At 46.3% G+C, this 17,417-nt stretch overlaps 1 protein-coding gene across 1 annotated transcript in view; it reads left to right on the forward strand.

Moving 5' to 3' along the window:
- Nucleotides 1-17,417, forward strand: part of LOC119966050 (antizyme inhibitor 2-like) — a 78,551-nt gene that overhangs the window by 10,440 nt on the left and 50,694 nt on the right. The window contains exons 2-6 of the mRNA XM_038797214.1: nt 6,069-6,181; nt 7,671-7,844; nt 8,053-8,225; nt 11,638-11,772; nt 13,336-13,417. Of these exons, the coding sequence (XP_038653142.1) occupies nt 6,083-6,181; nt 7,671-7,844; nt 8,053-8,225; nt 11,638-11,772; nt 13,336-13,417 (663 nt within the window). The 5' untranslated portion in view covers nt 6,069-6,082. The remainder of the gene's footprint in view (nt 1-6,068; nt 6,182-7,670; nt 7,845-8,052; nt 8,226-11,637; nt 11,773-13,335; nt 13,418-17,417) is intronic.

The following is a 17,417-nucleotide window of genomic DNA, read 5'->3' on the forward strand; positions in this document are numbered from 1 at the left end:
ACAGAGGGATTGAATTTAAGAGCTGTGAGGTGATGATGCAGCTGTACAAAACCTTGGTAAGGCCACATTTGGAGTACTGTGTGCAGTTCTGGTCGCCTCATTTTAGGAAGGATGTGGAAGCTTTGGAAAAGATGCAAAGGAGATTTACCAGGATTTTGCCTGGAATGGAGAGTAGGTCTTACGAGGAAAGGTTGAGGGTGCTCGGCCTTTTCTCATTAGAACGGAGAAGGATGAGGGGCGACTTGACAGAGGTTTATAAGATGATCAGGGGAATAGATAGAGTACAGTCAGAGACTTTTTCCCCGGGTGGAACAAACCATTACAAGGGGACGTAAATTTAAGGTGAATGGTGGAAGATATAGGAGGGATGTCAGAGGTAGGTTCTTTACCCAGAGAGTAGTGGGGGCATGGAATGCACTGCCTGTGGAAGTAGTTGAGTCGGAAACATTAGGGACCTTCAGGCGGCTATTGGATAGGTACATGGATTACAATAGAATGATGGGGTGTAGGTTAATTTATTCTTAATCTAGGACAAAAGTTCGGCACAACATCGTGGGCCGAAGGGCCTGTTCTGTGCTGTATTTTTCTATGTTCTATGTTCTAATCATCGCATTCAGTGCCTCCCAGAATTTCAGTGAGACTTCACCATTCTGGTTATTCGTACTGTACTATAGCCTGTTTTTGGCAGAAGACATTGTTGGCCATAGATTCCGTGTAACGTTTACCAGGACTACCGGTGCCCCGTCTAGTACACCACTGATCATTACGTACCGTCCCCCTTTGTCCATGACCAGCTTTGCCGCTGTGAACACCGCCCTCCTACTTATCAGTATGGCTATCCCCTGAACTCTCCCATAGCAGGAATGGTAGGTCTGTCCCACCCAGTCCTTCCTTACCCAGGACAAAGACTCTGGATCTTTTCACTGGGCCTTTAAGTCCCCTAACGTTCCAGGTGACTATCCTGGTGGGGGGGTTTCTGTCCCCCCCTTCCTGTGGGATCAACCATTCTTACCTGTTGGATGCGCCCATGCACTCGTGGATTTTCCTTTGTTAGAGGCCGTCCAACATGGCTGCGGTCGCCGCTCTCACCATGAGGCCGGGCCCCTGCGCTCCCGGGTCTCCTTTTGTTCAGGGACCAATCAACATGGTCGTCAACTGTGTGTACACCACGTGGATAGGTCTCAGCACTCCGGGGTTTCCCTTTGTTTAGGGACCCTCCAAAATGGCTGCATACGGTGCCATCTTGTTCCATCAACCCACACCTGACCTGCTGAAGCCAGTCTAGAGCCTATCCCTTCCTTATCATTTTGCTTCCCCAGGTCTCCGCCCATAATCCCACTCCCACCCCCCTCTGTACCCTTTCTTTCCCCCCCCCCCCCCAAATCCCCTCCCCGCTGGGAGATACACCACAGCCCCCCTCTCTTTCATACCTCCTGGCGCTAGCTTTCCCCGCTCGTGTGGTAGTCCCCCTCTTGGGGCTGATCTTTCCCCTTCCTTATGCCTGATCAATTGCCATCCTCTCTGTCTCCCTTTCAACCTTTCCTGAACTCCGCTGCCTCACCCCTTCCTTCCTGTGAGCTGGTGCTCCTGCCCAATGTGAGACAGTACCGTCCCACGCATGTTCATGTCCGTAACTTTTTTTTTTTCTCTCCCTGCATTTTCCCAATTGTTGCTTTGTTTACGTTTTGTCTAGGCCATTTGCCTCTGCAAACCTGTGCAGGAATGATTCCCCACCTCTGCCGGGGTGGGGAAATAGTATGCTTTATTCTGGAATGTCACCTAGAGCCTGGCTGGGAATAAAATCCTGAATTTTATACAGGGCCGACTTTGCGTGGTTAAACTCAGCCCTGCGCTTTGCCAGGTCTGCCCCAATGTCTTGATACAACAAAATTCTGTGTCCTTCCAAACTGCTCGCTTTGGTCTGCCGAGCCCAATGCAGGATCTTCTCCCGATCCTGGTACCTGTGTAACCTGCCGATTATTGCCCTTGGTTGTTCCCCGACCTTGGGCTTCAGTCGGAGTAACCTGTGGGCTGTGTCAATCTCCGGTGGTTTGGGGAAGCTGTCCCTTCCAACCAAGTTGTCTAGCGCCTGGGCCACGTGGTCAGTCGGGTCTCTGCCTTCGAGCCCCTCTAGTAGGTCCACTATTCGAATATTCTGCCGCGGAGACCGGTTCTCCTGGTCCTCGACCTTCCCCTTCATGCTCCCATGGTCACCACCAATCTTTTTATCTGAGCTTCCAGGGCAATGACCCTGTCGCTCTGGTTGGTTGATTCCTTTTGGAGCCCCTGGATTGTCTTTCCCTGAGCCTCCAGATTCTTCGTCCTTCCATCAAGCGCATGGCGACCAGCACCTCTGTCACCGCCACCTTGACCGCCCCCTGGATCCCCACTTGGATCTCTTCCTTCATTGCAGTCAATTCCTTGGTTAGGAATGTCTTCCATCCCTCTCCAGGTGTGGCGGGGCCCCTCGTTTTGTGGGTTCGCCAACTTACCGCTCCTGACCTTTTCCACCGCTTCTGGCTTCCCTGCGGCCGCTTGAGCTACTGCTTGCTGGCATACTGCTCTTCTTTTCTGTTTTCTGTTTGGGAGTAAAATAAATCTGAATTTTCAGGCTAAATTTGGCCACAAGTGCCTATTTTACTATATTCTGGAGGAGAGTCACCTGATGTGCAACTGCTCAGCACATCCCCATCGCCGGATGTCCCCCTTTTGTTTCTGATTTTCAACAGGTTAGAGAGTGGGTTGGTGTGGGTCATGAACCCGCACCCTGCACTCTAACCTGACTGGATCCATGGTGGATATAGGCATTCCCTCGTCCTCCACAATTTTCATGGAGTTGAGCTTGCTTTTTAATTTTTTTTTTATAATTAAGGGGCAGTTTAGTGTGGTCAATCCACCTAACCTGCAGATCTGTGGGTTGTGGGGGTGAGACCCACGCAGTCACGGGGAGAACGTGCAGACTCCACACAGGCAGTGATCTGAGGGCGGGATCAAACCCGGGTTCTCAGCACTGTGAGGCAGCAGTGCTAACCACTGCGCCACCGTGCCACCCCCGAGCTAGCTTTTAAAAGAGTGTGGTTCATGGTACCACAGAGGCACTGTGAGTCATAGTATGGGTGAGGAATGCTTTTGAAATATAAGTTCGAACCTCAATACCAGTCTATGACCCCACTCAGCCCAATGGCTCTTCATACCCTTCATGCTGAAAGAAATATATTTCTGGAACATACCTCCTCGTTCACCTGAGGAAGGAGCAGTGCTCCAAAAGCTAGTGATTCGAAAAAAACCTGTTGGACTTTAACCTGGTTGTTGTAAGACTTCTTACAGAGAAATTAAAGACTGAGCTTGGGTGTCTGGAGGGTTTAGGGATAAAAATCCCGTACAATTTGGGGAGTGGGCTGCACCTCTCGTTCCCATCCTCAAACCCGATAAATCAGTCCTCTTCTGTGGGGATTATAAACCCACAGTCAACTGGATCTCAAAATTGGTCACATACCCCATGCCACATATAAAGGACATACACCAAATTAGCAGGTGGCCAGACTTTCACAAAACTAAACATGAGACACACCTACCTCCAGCGTAAAATAGACTAAACCTCCCCACTTTATATCACAATCAACACCCATAAGGACCTGTACAAGTATACTCGTCCACCCTTCATGGTCTCATCGGCACAAACCATATTTCAGTGAATAAGGAGAATATACTCCAAGGATACACTAGGTAACTGTGTACCTGGATGACATTCTGGTTACAGGGACATTCTGGTTCTTATGGAAAATTCCAAAGCAGGGGTACATCTTAAAGAGAAAAGTGTGTTTTCCAGGCAAGTGAAGTAACCTATCTAACCTATCGGGTAGATAAAAAAGGCCTTACCCCATGGTAGACACAGTCAAAGCCATTAGTGAAGCGCCTATCCCATGAAATGCCGCAGAATTTAAATCTTTGTGACTGGGGTCAATTATTATGGAAAGTTCATCACAAACTTGGCCTCTTTGCTGCTGCCATTACATACGCTATTGAAGAAAAGCAGAAATGGTCTTGGAAGGTACCATATGAATAGGCCTTTGAAAGAATAAAACTGCAGCTACTATCATCTAATATATTGGTTCATTACGATCCCAAGAAGGAGCGCATAATGACATGTGACAACACTCCTTATGGAGTCAGGCATACTCTCACATCATTGGAAAGACGGCATGAAAAGGCCTATTGCCTACGTGTCCAAGATTCTTTTTAATGCAGAGCAGCGCTATTTGCTGATTGTGAAGGAAGGCTTGGCGGTCCTATTTGAGGTAAAAAAAAATGTCATCAGTACGTCGAAGGCATGTATTCTGTGGTAGTGACAGACCACAAACAGTACGGCACGGTGGTTAGTTTCCTCCCACAAATCCCGAAAGAAGGCTGACATTAAAACTGCAATGTAGCTACTGTGAAAAGCCCCTAGTCACCACACTAAGGCGCCTGTTCGGGTACGAGGGAGAATTCAAAATGTCCAATTCACTTAACAGCACATCTTTTGGGACTTGTGGGAGGAAACCAGAGCACCCAGAGGAAACCCACTCAGACACAAGGAGAACGTACTGACTCCCCACAGACAGTGACCCAAGCTGGGAATCAAACCTGGGACCCTGGCACTGTGAAGCAACAGTGCCAACCACTGTGCTACCGTGCCACCCATACTCCGTTTCTGAACAAGGGTTAGTGTGTGCCACTGCCCACCTCTTTTATAACACCCATGGCAAACTTATCATTTGTTTATAAAGGCCCTTTTCTTTGGGTACTAGCAAGTGTACCTTTTCTAGTTTTGTGAATATACGTGTTGCTATGTTCATGATCATCAAGAAGGTACATATTTCAGCTCTCACTAAACAATGACTCGTACGGCAATTATATTTGTCGGTATGTGTAGAAACAATTCCTGGGTTCCACAGGATGGCCACTGGGAGCACCATGCAGGGCTCATGGTTCATTTTATAAAATAAAACCATCGGACAACTGGTCTCCAGGTGAGCTCTTGGAATATGTATGAATCATGAACTATATGTAGTGCAGACAATGATTGTTGACATTCTAGTTCCATATCTCACCTACTCATTTGTTCTATTTTCTGACTCTTCCATCAGCTTATTGTGTATATTTATACTGTAATTCTTTCTTCATGTGCTAGTGAATGATTCCTAGTAAAATTGGATTTGTGGCCTTATTGCCCGTTCTATTTTGGAAGTTGCATATATATATCCATCATTGATTCTATATTCAACTTGTTCCAAAACTGATATTCTCACACCAAATCACCCTGATATTGATCCTATTTTCCTCATGATAATCCACCAATGTACATAGTAAATAAACAGAGATGCAAATCATAATTAACAAATAATACTTTAAATCCAAGTGTTCTTCAAATCTCTATCAAAGCTGATTGATTGATTGTCACACGTACCGAAGTACAGTGAAAAGTATTTTTCTGATGCCAAGGGAATGTATGCAAGTAAGTACATAGTAGACAAAAAGAATAATCGACAGAATACTTTGACAATGGTACATCAACAAATAGTGATTGGTTACAGTGCAGAACAAGAGCCAAACAAAGCAAATACATGAGCAAGAGCAGCATAGGGCATCGTGAATAGTGTTCTTACAGGGAACAGATCAGTCCGAGGGAGAGTCGTTGAGGAGTCTAGCAGCTGTGGGGAAGAAGCAGAAGCTGTTCCTATGTCTGGATGCGCGGGTATTCAGACTTCTGTATTTTTTGCCTGATGGAAAGGTCTGAAAGAGGGCAAAGCCTGGGTGGGAGGGGTCTCTGACAATTCTGTCTGCCTTCTTGAGGCAGTGGGAGGTGTATAAAGAATCAATGGGAGGGTGGCAAGCTTGTGTGATGTGTTGGGCTGAGTTCACCAGTCTGCAGTTACTTGTGATTTTGGACCGAGCAGTTCATATCTTAAGCAACCTCGATAACACAAATCTCAACACACTTACCCTATTCTGAACCTACTTAAGAGTTCCCAGGAATAACATTATACCATTTTGAAATATTTATTGTTTTATTTGTTGCATTTCAGCAGTTCCAAGGAAAATGGCAAGCTGCATTTTTGATTCTGGCTTTAATGTATTGGAGGAAGGTTTAACTGTAAGGGATGCCATAGACAAAATTATAATTGAACATCAGCTGAAGGTGAGTGTCAACAGTGTGGTATATTATCAGTTAAGTTTTAACTTTAAGGAATAAATAAAGATGGTCACCAATATTTTGCTTAAATGAATATTTTCAGAATGAAATAGAATTATAGGAATAAATGCTTAACCAAGATTCATAGACGTTTCCAGCACAGAAGGAGGCAATTTGGCCCATCGTGTTGACGCCGGTCAACAAAGACCTGACTGCACTAATTCCACATTTTAATGCTCAGCCCATAGCCCTAGAGGTTATGGCAGCACAAGTGAATATCTCAATACTTCTTAAATGTTGTGAGTATTTCTGACCACCCAGTAGTCGGTTCCAGACTCCCACCACACTCTGTGTGAAAAAGTTTCTCCTCAACTCCCCTCTTAGCCTTCTACCTCTTATCTATGCCTCCTGGTTATTGACCCCCTCTACTAATGGAAAAATACCCTTCTTATACACCCTATCTAGGCACCTCATAATCTTAAAAACACCCATCTCAGGTCCCCTCTCAATGTCAAGGGAAACAGCCCCAGCCTATCCAATGTTTCCTCATGGCTCAGACCTTCAGCCCAAGCAGCATGCTGATAAATCTCCTCTGCACCCTCTCCTATTGAATCACATCCTTCCTATCATGTGGTCACCAGAACTGCATGCAGTACTCAAGCTGTGGTCTGACCAGTGTTTTATACAGCTCTAGCATAGTTGTGTTCAGTGACCTTGCCGTTGCAATGATGTACATGGAACATCTGGTTGCTGAACTCGAAAAATGATTCATTAATGAAAACATGGAAAAATAACAAACAGAATACTATACAGACAAAGTTGCTATATGAGTTCAGTGAACTCTCCTGGAAGTACCCTATGTGCAACTGTCCCTGTTGTATGCCTTACTACCCACTGGCGAGTGTCTCATGTCACGTGACTGATGTTTGATGCCACCCGCTGGTTGGAGGTCGCATTACTGACTATGTACAAAACTATTCACAGGCAGTTCACCACTGCTCACCCTGTTCTTGTGTTCTATGCCTTGACTAATAAAGGTAGGTATCCCATATGTCTTCTTAACCACCCTATCTATCTGCTCTGCCACCTTCAGGGATCTACTCCAATTATCTTCTGATCTTTGGTACTTTCCAGGGTCCTAACATTCATAGTGTAATTCTTTACCTTGTTAGCCCTCCCCAAGTGCTCACACCTTTCCTCACACTTTTCTGGGTTGAATTCCATTTGCCACTGCTCTGTCCAGCTGACCAGTCCATTGATATCCTCCTGTAGTCTATGGCTAGTCTCCTCACTATTTACCACCCTTCCGATTTTTGTGTCACCTGTAAACTTCTTGATCATATCCCCTACATTTAAATCCATTTTAAAGACGTTGCTTAACATTTTACTATAAATATTTGGTGTCAGCATTTCTTCTAAGAACAAGTATATGAAACAATGATACAGAATCATTAGAAGTAGAATTTCTAGGTGATTGCTGTGTCCTTTCTTTCAGGATCTCACAGATGCCTTCCATGTTGCTGACCTGGGTGCTCTTGTAGATCAGCATCTGCGATGGCAGAGAGCACTGCCTCGAGTGAAACCTTTCTACGCTGTGAAATGTAACAGCAGCAAACCAGTGGTTCAGATTCTTGCTCAAATGGGAATGGGCTTTGACTGTGCGAGTAAGGTAGGGTTTGGTGAAAAACCTCTCAGAAAGCTCTATGAAACGCTTTACGTATGGATAGGCTGAAATATAAATGGATGTTATAGTTCACAAATTAGTAATACAATGAGAGTTTGTATCAGGATAACAACAAACAAACCTGTATGGATTGAGGGTGAGGATTGGATGGTAAAATGCTGAATTCTAAAACCATTTTATTTCCCTCAACCAGAACGAGATTGCATTGATTCGAGACATTGGTGTCGCTGCAGAGAGAATCATTTATGCAAATCCCTGCAAGGAGAGCTCTCATATTAAATATGCTGCCAGTCGTGGGGTTCAGACAATGACCTATGATAATGAAGATGAACTACCTAAAGTTGCAAAGAATCATCCTGCTGCCAAGTGAGTAGACTGCATGAAATTTAAGTGCCGGAAACAGCCCTATCTTAACACGTTCAGTTTTTACTTGTAGTTTTAATTCTCTATTTAGTGCATTACTCAACTAAAGTCAACAAAAAGACTCAGACCAACTGTGGCGGCATCAAGGAAGTGGGTGTTATATTACAGAAATGCAATATAAATATCACTCATTTGTTTTGCCGAGTTGTATTAAACTTGATGATAAACAGTCAAAGTCTTCCAGTTGATGACAAATTATTTATTGAGTAACAAAATAATATACTTGTGAGTTCTTTACTTTAATACTTTGACTAGAAAGATAATTAACTAAGATTAGATCAAACTAACAATTATGATAATACACTACACTCTGATCTGGTCACGTCTTTACTCTAGCTGCACTACACACACACTAACCTACGAAAGAGCGGGGAAGTCCTTATATAGTTCCTGTTGGTGTTGCCATCTAGTGATCATCTGTCTGTACTGACTGCACATTAACTAATCATGTATTAACATATTTAGAGATCACTACAGTGGGTGTGCAGCATTTGGAAGTATTCTGTATCCTTAAAATTACCACTGGAACAGGAGTTGTTCAGTCAGTTCCTGGCTGGGAGAACTGGATCTTGTCGCTGAGTGACTTGAAAAACAAATGGAGGGACATATGGGCAAGCTGGCAATGGCATTGCTCTGCCCAATGTATTCTGATCAGGAATCAGTGCCAAAATGTTCAAAATCCAATATCAAGAAGCTGGTAACGATTGGAATGGTCTTTCTGATTCCACAAAAGTACTGAGAGCAACTGCGTGTCTTGATTCACTTCGATATCACAACCCCCACACCTTCCGATCCCCTACTTATTGCTTCTGTTAGGATCGAAACTGCTGACCTCCCTGAGGCCAATAACCAGTGGCCTGCATCAGAAAACCTGTTCCATGTTTGTCTCTCACCAAATCCAAATCATGGCCAACCTTTCACCACGGTAACGAGCAACCAGTGAGCTCCGTTGGTTAACTGACCCAAAGTCAGAGTGACAACAGTGACTTGATCACAATATCCAGCTGCCTCATAGATACATAGAACATACAGTGCAGAAGGAGGCCATTCGGCCCATCGAGTCTGCATCGACCCACTTAAGCCTTCACTCCCACGCTATCCCCATAACCCGATAACCTGTCCTAACCTTTTTGTTTGGACACTAAGGGAAATTTAGCGTGGCCAATCCACCTAACCTGCGCATCTTTGGACTGTGAGAGGAAACCGGAGCACCCGGAGGAAACCCACGCAGACACGGGGAGAACGTGCAAACTCCACACAGAGTGTGACCCAATGGGGAATAGAACCTGGGACCCTGGCGCTGTGAAGCCACAAGTTCACCACATGAAAATGAAATGAAAATGAAAATCGCTTATTGTCACGAGTAGGCTTCAATGAAGTTACTGTGAAAAGCCCCTAGTCACCACATTCCGGCGCCTGTCCGGGGAGGCTGGTACGGGAATCGAACCGTGCTGCTGGTCTGCTTTAAAAGCCAGCGATTTAACCCGGTCAGCTAAACCAGCCCCTGAACCGAGTTCAATCATTTATGACACAGCAGCAGCAACATTTGATAAAGGTGGAACCTGCAACAAAGACGGATTTGAGACTTACCTAGCAGAGATGATATCTGTCATTGAAGCTGAAATCCAAGCCTACCTGATGATCAAAACTCGAAAGTATCCAAGAAATTCATGAATAGGACATCAAGATACTGCATTAATGATCACCGAATCAACCTATGTCAAGGGGAGGCAGTGGTGTAGTGGTATTATCATAGACATAGACATAGATATAGAATTTACAGTGCAGAAGGAGGCCATTCAGCCCATCGAGTCTGCACCGGCTCTTGGAAAGAGCACCCTACCCAAGCCCATACCTCCACCCTATCCCCATAACCCAGTAACCCCACCTAACACTAAGGGCAATTTAGATACTAAGGGCAATTTAGCATGGCCAATCCACCTAACCTGCACATCTATGGACTGTGGGTGGAAACCGGAGCACCCGGAGGAAACCCATGCACACACGGGGAGACCGTGCAGACTCCAGACAGACAGTGACCCAAGCCGGGAATCGAACCTGGGACCCTGGAGCTATGAAGCATTTGTGCTAACCACTGTGCTACCGTGCTGCCAAGTAATCCAGAGACCCAGAATCATGGGGACCCGGGTTCGAATCATGCCATGGTAGATGGTGAAATTTGAATACAATAAAAAAATCTGGAATTAAAAGCCTAAAAGGTGACAATTAAACCATTGTTGATTGTCGTAAAAAAAACCTGGGTCACTAATGTCCTGCAGGGAACATAGAATATACAGGAAATTAGTTGTCCTTACCTGGTCTGACCTACATGTAACTCCAGATCTAAAGCAATGTGGTTGACTCTGAAATGTCCTCAGGGATGGACAATAAATTCTGGCCCACCCAGTGATGCTCACATCCCATGACGAATAAAAAAAAGAAACCCAATCTGCCTGTGACTATAGAAAACTATGTGCTACCTATGATGGGATCAACATGGTCCTACCATCACCAGGGCAGCACAGTAGCACAGTGGTTAGCACTGTCGCTTCACAGCGCCTGGGTCCCGGGTCCGATTTCCGCTTGGGTCACTGTCTGTGCAGAGTCTGCACGCTCTCTCCATTGCATGGGTTTCCTCCGGGTGCTCCGGTTTCCTCCCACAAGTCCTGAAAGACGTGCTGTAAGGTGAATTGGACATTACAAATTCTCCCTCTGTGTACCCGAACAGGCTCTGGAATGTGGCGACATGGGGCTTTTCACAGTAGCTTCATTGCAGTGTTAACGTAAGCCTTCTTATGCCAATAATAAAAATTATTATCAATTATTAGACTTTGCTGGCTCAGGCACGTTCACAGGGTGGAAGACGGATCCAAAGATTTGCTCTACGGCAAGATAACTGGAGCCAGAAGACCAGGAGGATGTCAAGCTCCACTTCATGGATGCTTGCAAGCATGATGCAAAGGCCCGAAATATTGCTATTCACATCTGGTCGACATTAGCTGACGATAGAGGGAAATGGCATCATTATCACAGTAGGCTGGTGTGCTCCGCAATGATCAGTGGCTATAGCGGCTTGGTAACAAACTCCAACATTGAAATAAACACACAACGACACCCCCTCACTTGTGGTAGAAGCCGCCTCTCAGGAATTGGTATTGAGTCTTCAGCAAAAGTGCACCATATGAAGCTACCCCATCCCCAACAGAGTTGATTTGCTGCATATATATGCATTGGATGCCACATCCAATAATTACAACAGTAACTTCAGAAATAATTCATATGATATGCTTCAGGGTAACTGGAGGACAAGAAAGGTGATATAAAAATACAAAGTTTGTTCCTTCTTTTTACCTAGAATGGTTTTGCGTATTGCTGCAGATGATTTGAAATCTTCTTTTCCCCTGGGCGAAAAGTTTGGAGCTCCTATGAATGAATGCAAAATCTTGATGGAGAGTGCAAAGGCTTTGAATATGGACATCATTGGAGTTAGGTAGGAAAACACTTGTTGAACTCTGTCTTGCCAGGTTGTATATACCTACACATCATTGTGTTGTAATTGATGATGATTAAATTGAAGTTTTACAAAAAACTTTTAGCTCACGGAATCAAAGGCAAATTATTGACCAGATCACGATCCAGATCACGTGATTCAGTGGTAGAAGACAAGGAATTGTAGTTTGGAATGGAATGGAAAAGCAGACAACACGAAATTTCTCCGCTGTGGTGACAAGGAGACATTATCTTAAAATGTCAGTTAGACTACTCATGAGAGACTGTGGAAGATGCTTCTTTGTGGAAAATGTGGAACTCTCTCCCATAAAAACTGGAGATGCTAATTGGAAACAAATTATGCTGGAACTACTCAGATTGTCTGGCCAGAACAGATTTAATTACAAAAGATCTGTTCATCAAATACCCTTCTTGCTTTGTTCAACAATCTCTGTACCCTTAATGAATCTAAGTTTCCACGACAACAATACTGGGGGAAGAGTCCAAAGAGATGGGTGACACGGCAGCGCAGTGGTTAGCACTGTTGCTTCACAGTGCCAGGATCCCAGGTTCAATTCCCGGCTTGGGTCACTGTCTGTGTCTGCACACTCTCCCTGTGTCTGCGTGGGTTTCCTCCGGGTGCTCCGGTTTCCTCCAAGTCCTGAAAGACATGCTTGTTAGGTGAATTAGACATTCTGAATTCTTCCTCAGTGTACCCGAACAGGCGCCGGAAGGTGGCAACTAAGGGCTTTTCACAGTAACTTCATTGCAGTGTTAATGTAAGCCTACTTGTGACATTAATAAAGATTATTATTATTATCGGAGAATGGCTCAACTAGAGCCATCTTGAGATGTTTCATGATTGTGGAATCTATTGAAAACGATTTTAACTTTCTGAAATAGTTAAATCATGTCCGTTAGCCAACACATGTCACTCTCAACACCCCCCCTCCAATTCAACTTATCATTTACTTTGAAACGTGGCAAAATGTAGCTGACGACTATTTCAGTGCCCATGTCATGCATCTTCACAGGAGCGATATGATTGACTGACTTTTACCCAAAGTATATAACTAGTTCTTTTATCTTGGTTTTGCCCATTTATTTGCTTGTCCCGATTATTAATGGATCTGGATAAGGTGGGTAAATAGACTACGAACACTAATCAGCCATGATCTCATTGAATATGGAGCAAGCTCAAAATGTTGAATGGCCTATTCCTTGTCCTATGTTGCTCTGCTATTTCAAACTTTTACATGGAATTTTTACATCCCATGACACTTCATACAGGCATAGGAGAAATGTGAATACTGAGTCAAAAAATAGGAGTCATCCAGTCTAAGATGTTGGATCTGGCTGTGACAGCGAAGATTTACCTCTTGCTGTCTTCAGTTTAAGAGGGATAGTGAAAAAGAGATCTAAGTGAGTTGATGCCACGAATTTTGTCACTTAATGCCAGTTTTGGCGTAAATCTGGTTAACGTCTTCACACAGAAACTAGCTGAATGATGCATTTAATTATACGCAATGTTTGGGCCCAATGTAACCTCTGTTTTCTTTCGCAGTTTCCATGTGGGAAGTGGCTGTACTGATCCAAATGCTTTTACTCAAGCTATAGCAGAAGCACGTCTTGTCATTGACATGGGAGTGAGTAGCATGTTTTATTATTTTAATTCTTTGCTTATATTCTTCATTTCCTTATTGAATATTAGTTCTGTATATGTTCTGTAATGAATCCCTTCAGTTGCTTTCAATACCACTGTTATTCCAATGGGTGCTAAGCAGGAAGCATATTCAGACAACAGTCATGAGGGCTTTGTTTTAACCCAGTCTGTAAAGTGTATTCTTGACTTCTTCATTATGGGGAGGTTGTTGATGTCGAGGGTGAGGGAAGTGGAATACTCAGCGATTGTAATTTTGGATCATGATCTGCATTTGGTGGATATGTCCTGGAGAGGAAGCCTGCACAGAGGCCAGTGTGGAGTTTGGATGTGGGGCTGCTGCAGATCCAGGTTTTTTGTTTGAGGACGGGAAAGCTGATTGAGGAATATGAGGGGTTCAATAAGAATGGGAAGGTCTCATCGTCGGTGGTTTGGGAGGTGAAGAAGGTGGCGGTAAGGGGCGAGATCATCTCATATAAGGTGCAGGTGGATAGGGAGGCAAGATAGGAGCGGCAGCGGCTGGTGGATGAAATCTTGGAAGTTGATGGGAAGTATACGGAGGATCCCACTCCGGAGCTTTTGTCAGCAGAGAGGAACTACAGATGCAGTATGATCTGTGGGTGGCCCTCCTCCCCACTCCTTCTCTGTTCACCCACCTTCCTCAGCTTTCCGCGCAACCCCCCCCCCCCCCCCCCCCCCCCCCCCCAGATCGGAGAGCCATTCCGAGGCCCTGGGTGGTGCTGCCAATTTCCAACCTAGCAAAAGTTTCCGCCTGATGATCAGTGAGGCAAAAGCCTGAGCGTCTGACCCCTTCCCTGTCCACAGCTTTGGGTGTTCTGACACCCTGAAGACTGCCAAAGGTTGGCACGGCTCCATCTCGACCCCCACCATCTTGTACATAGCTTTGAAGAAGGCTATCCTGAACTCCGAGTCTGGGGCAGGACCAGAACATTTGGGTGTGGTTGACGTGACCCCCCCTGCCACCACTCGCACTTATCTCCCACCTCTGGGAAGAACCTGTACATCCGTGTCTTGGTGAGGTGCGCTTGGATTGGAAAGAAACACAAGAAATTCATCTGCCTCCTTGGGGAGTATGGTGCACAAGTGACAAACCAGCTTCATTTTGAGAACGAAACAGCCTCTGTGAATAATCACTTCTGGGTGCTTCAAACGTTCAAAGCTGCTGTGGATCCATAGTGATGCAATTATTCCCTGATGCTCAGTTTCAACTGTTCCCAGTGAAGTAGAATAGAAAAATGATAAGTAAATGTGCAGCATCTTGAGCTGCACCAGGCTTAGCCCGGCGCATGAGGAGGTGGAGTTGACTCTGTGCAGCGTCTTGATCCAGAGTCCTCTCCCTTTCTCCATGCCCTTTTCCTTCGCCCATTTTCATCTGGTCCTGACCTTTTCTTGAAGTCCTCCGTCGATGTCGCCACACTTGTCATCTCCTAACCAGTCCAGCCCTATCATTGTGTTCAGAAGTGTGTGACCGGGTCTCTAAGGGAACGTTTTTGTCTTCTTGCGGAAAAAGTCATGCAGCTGCAGGTACCTGAGCCTGTTCCCTTTCTGGAGTTGGAGCCTCTCTGTGAGTTCCCCCAGGGTCGCCAGTCTGTCATCCACATACATGTCCTCTACTCTCAGTGTCCCTCCGTCCTCCCTCTACGTCCCAAATGTGGCATCTATCCTCACTGGTGTGAACCTGTGATTGTTGCAGATAAGGGCCTCTGTGGACATCTCGCCAAGTTCAAAATGGCACCTAAATTGGTTGTATGTCCTTCGGGTGGCTACCACGTTTGGGCTCCTGGAGTGTGTGTGTGTGTGTGTGTGTGGGGGGGGGGGGGGGGGGGGGGGGGGGGTTGCTGGGAGTGGTGCGGTGGCCAGCGCTCAGAGAGACGTCTCCTTGCAGGAGGCCTCTTCCATTCGGACCCAGCCTGCCTCAGGCTGTCTTAGACACCCCCTCAACCTCTCCAAATTTGCTGGCCAGTGGTAAAATAGGAAGTTCAGTAGGGCCAGGCCTCCCACGTGCCACCCTCGCTGTAAAATAGACTTGTGTACCATAGGAAGTCTTCCACCCCCCCCCCCCCCCCCCCCCCCAGACGAAGGCCATGATTAAGTTGTCGACCCTGTGTGAATGATTTGGGGATGAAGGTTGGAAGTGATCTCAACACAAGGAGGAACCGAGGCAACACGATCATTTTGACTGTCTGTACCTTTCCGGCCAGCAAAAGATGAAGTGAGTCCCATCTTTTCAGCTCCCTCTTCACCTCCTCCACCAGGCTGGAGAGGTTCCATTTGTGGATCGCCAGGTATCTGAACTTGGTCTGGGTTACTTTAAACAGCGGTTCCTCCAGCTCCATTCATCTCTCGGGGGGCTTGCCAGGAAGATTATCCTCTTTCCCAGGTTGAGTTTGTAACTTGAGAAGGCGCTGAACTACCCAAGGTGTCTGATTAACTTTCCCATGCTGGCTCGGGGGTTGGCCACATAGAGTGGCAGGTCATTCACAAAGAGCAAGACTCTACTCTCTGCCCTCTCTCCGAATGCCAGTCCACCAATTTGCGATCTAAGGGGGAATGCCAGCAGCTCGATTGCCAGGGCAAATGGAGCGGGGATAGATGGCACCCCTGCCTCGTTTCCCTATGCAGCTTAAAGTACTCAGAGCTGGTGTTTGTCTGCTCGCTCGCCATGGAGATGCTGTACAGAAGCTTCGCCCACCTGGTGAACCCTGCTCCGAACCCAAGCCATTCTCGCATCTCAATGAGATACCTCCATTCTACTCAACCTCCATTCTATTCGATCGAAGGTTTTCTCAGAGTCCAGGGAGACGATCACCTCTGGTGTCCTATTCCCGGATGGGGTCATTATTACATCCAGCCGGTGCCTGATGTTCGCTGTTCGTTGTCTACCCTTCCGGGATCTTCCGGGATCACTTCTGGCAGGCAACTGGGGAGTTGCCTCGCCAGCGCTTTCGCTAGGACTTTCGCATCAGTATTTAAGAGATAAATGGGTCTGTATGATCCACACTCTGTTGGGTCTTTTTTTGTCCTTTTTTTGGGATCAATGAGATCGAGGCCTAGGCCAGTGTGAGCGATAGGGCCCCCTTCGACATTGAGTCGTTGAACATCTCCCGCAAGTGGGGGGCCAGCGCTGGCGAGAATTTTATGTAAAAGTCTAACGGGAGCCCACCTGGACCTGGCGCTTTCCCTGCATGAAGTTGACACACTTCATGATTTCGCCCAGCTCCAGCAGTGTTTCCTGCCCTCCCCCACCACCGGTATTTCCAGTCTGCCAAGGAACTGTTCCATCTCGGAGTCCTCCTCCAGGGGCGAGGAGGTATATAGTCCTTGGTAGACGTTCGGAAAGGCCTTGTGACGTTGTTTGGGTCTGCTGTCATCCTACCTTTTCCTGTTCCTAACTTGAGCTATCTCTTTCGTGTCCATCTATTTTCTCAAATGTGAGATGCGACTGGCCTTGTCTCCATGTTTGTAAAAGGCCCCCCATGCCTGGTGGAGTTGGTGGCCTGCCTTCCGTGTGGAGAGCAAATGAAATTCCATTTGCGGCTTTTTCCTCTCCACCAGCACTTTCACAGTTGGGGCCGTGGAGTACCGCCGATCCACTTCCACTATGGAGTCAATCAGCCGCTGCTTGACTGCCCTTTCTTTCCTGTCTCTAGGGGCCCATTTGGGCTATGGTTTCACCCTTGATCAGCGCATTCAGTGCCTCCCAGTTTGAGGAGAGTGAGACCTCCCCATTCTGGTTGCAGGTTAGAAAATTGTCAATGGCAATGGGATATTTTAGTACAGAATTCCTTATCGGCGTGGAGAGCTGCATCCAGCCTCCATGGGGGCGTTGGGCCCAGCCCTTCTCCAACCACACATCTGTGTAGTGTGGCGGGTGGTCGGAGATTACAATTGCAGAGTATTCCGCCTTTGTTACCCCTGGAAGCACCTTGTTCCCTACCACAAAAAGTCTATCCATAAGTAGGCCT

Source organism: Scyliorhinus canicula, chromosome 5, assembly GCF_902713615.1.
Source record: "Scyliorhinus canicula chromosome 5, sScyCan1.1, whole genome shotgun sequence".
In the NCBI taxonomy this organism is placed as follows: Eukaryota; Metazoa; Chordata; class Chondrichthyes; order Carcharhiniformes; family Scyliorhinidae; genus Scyliorhinus; species Scyliorhinus canicula.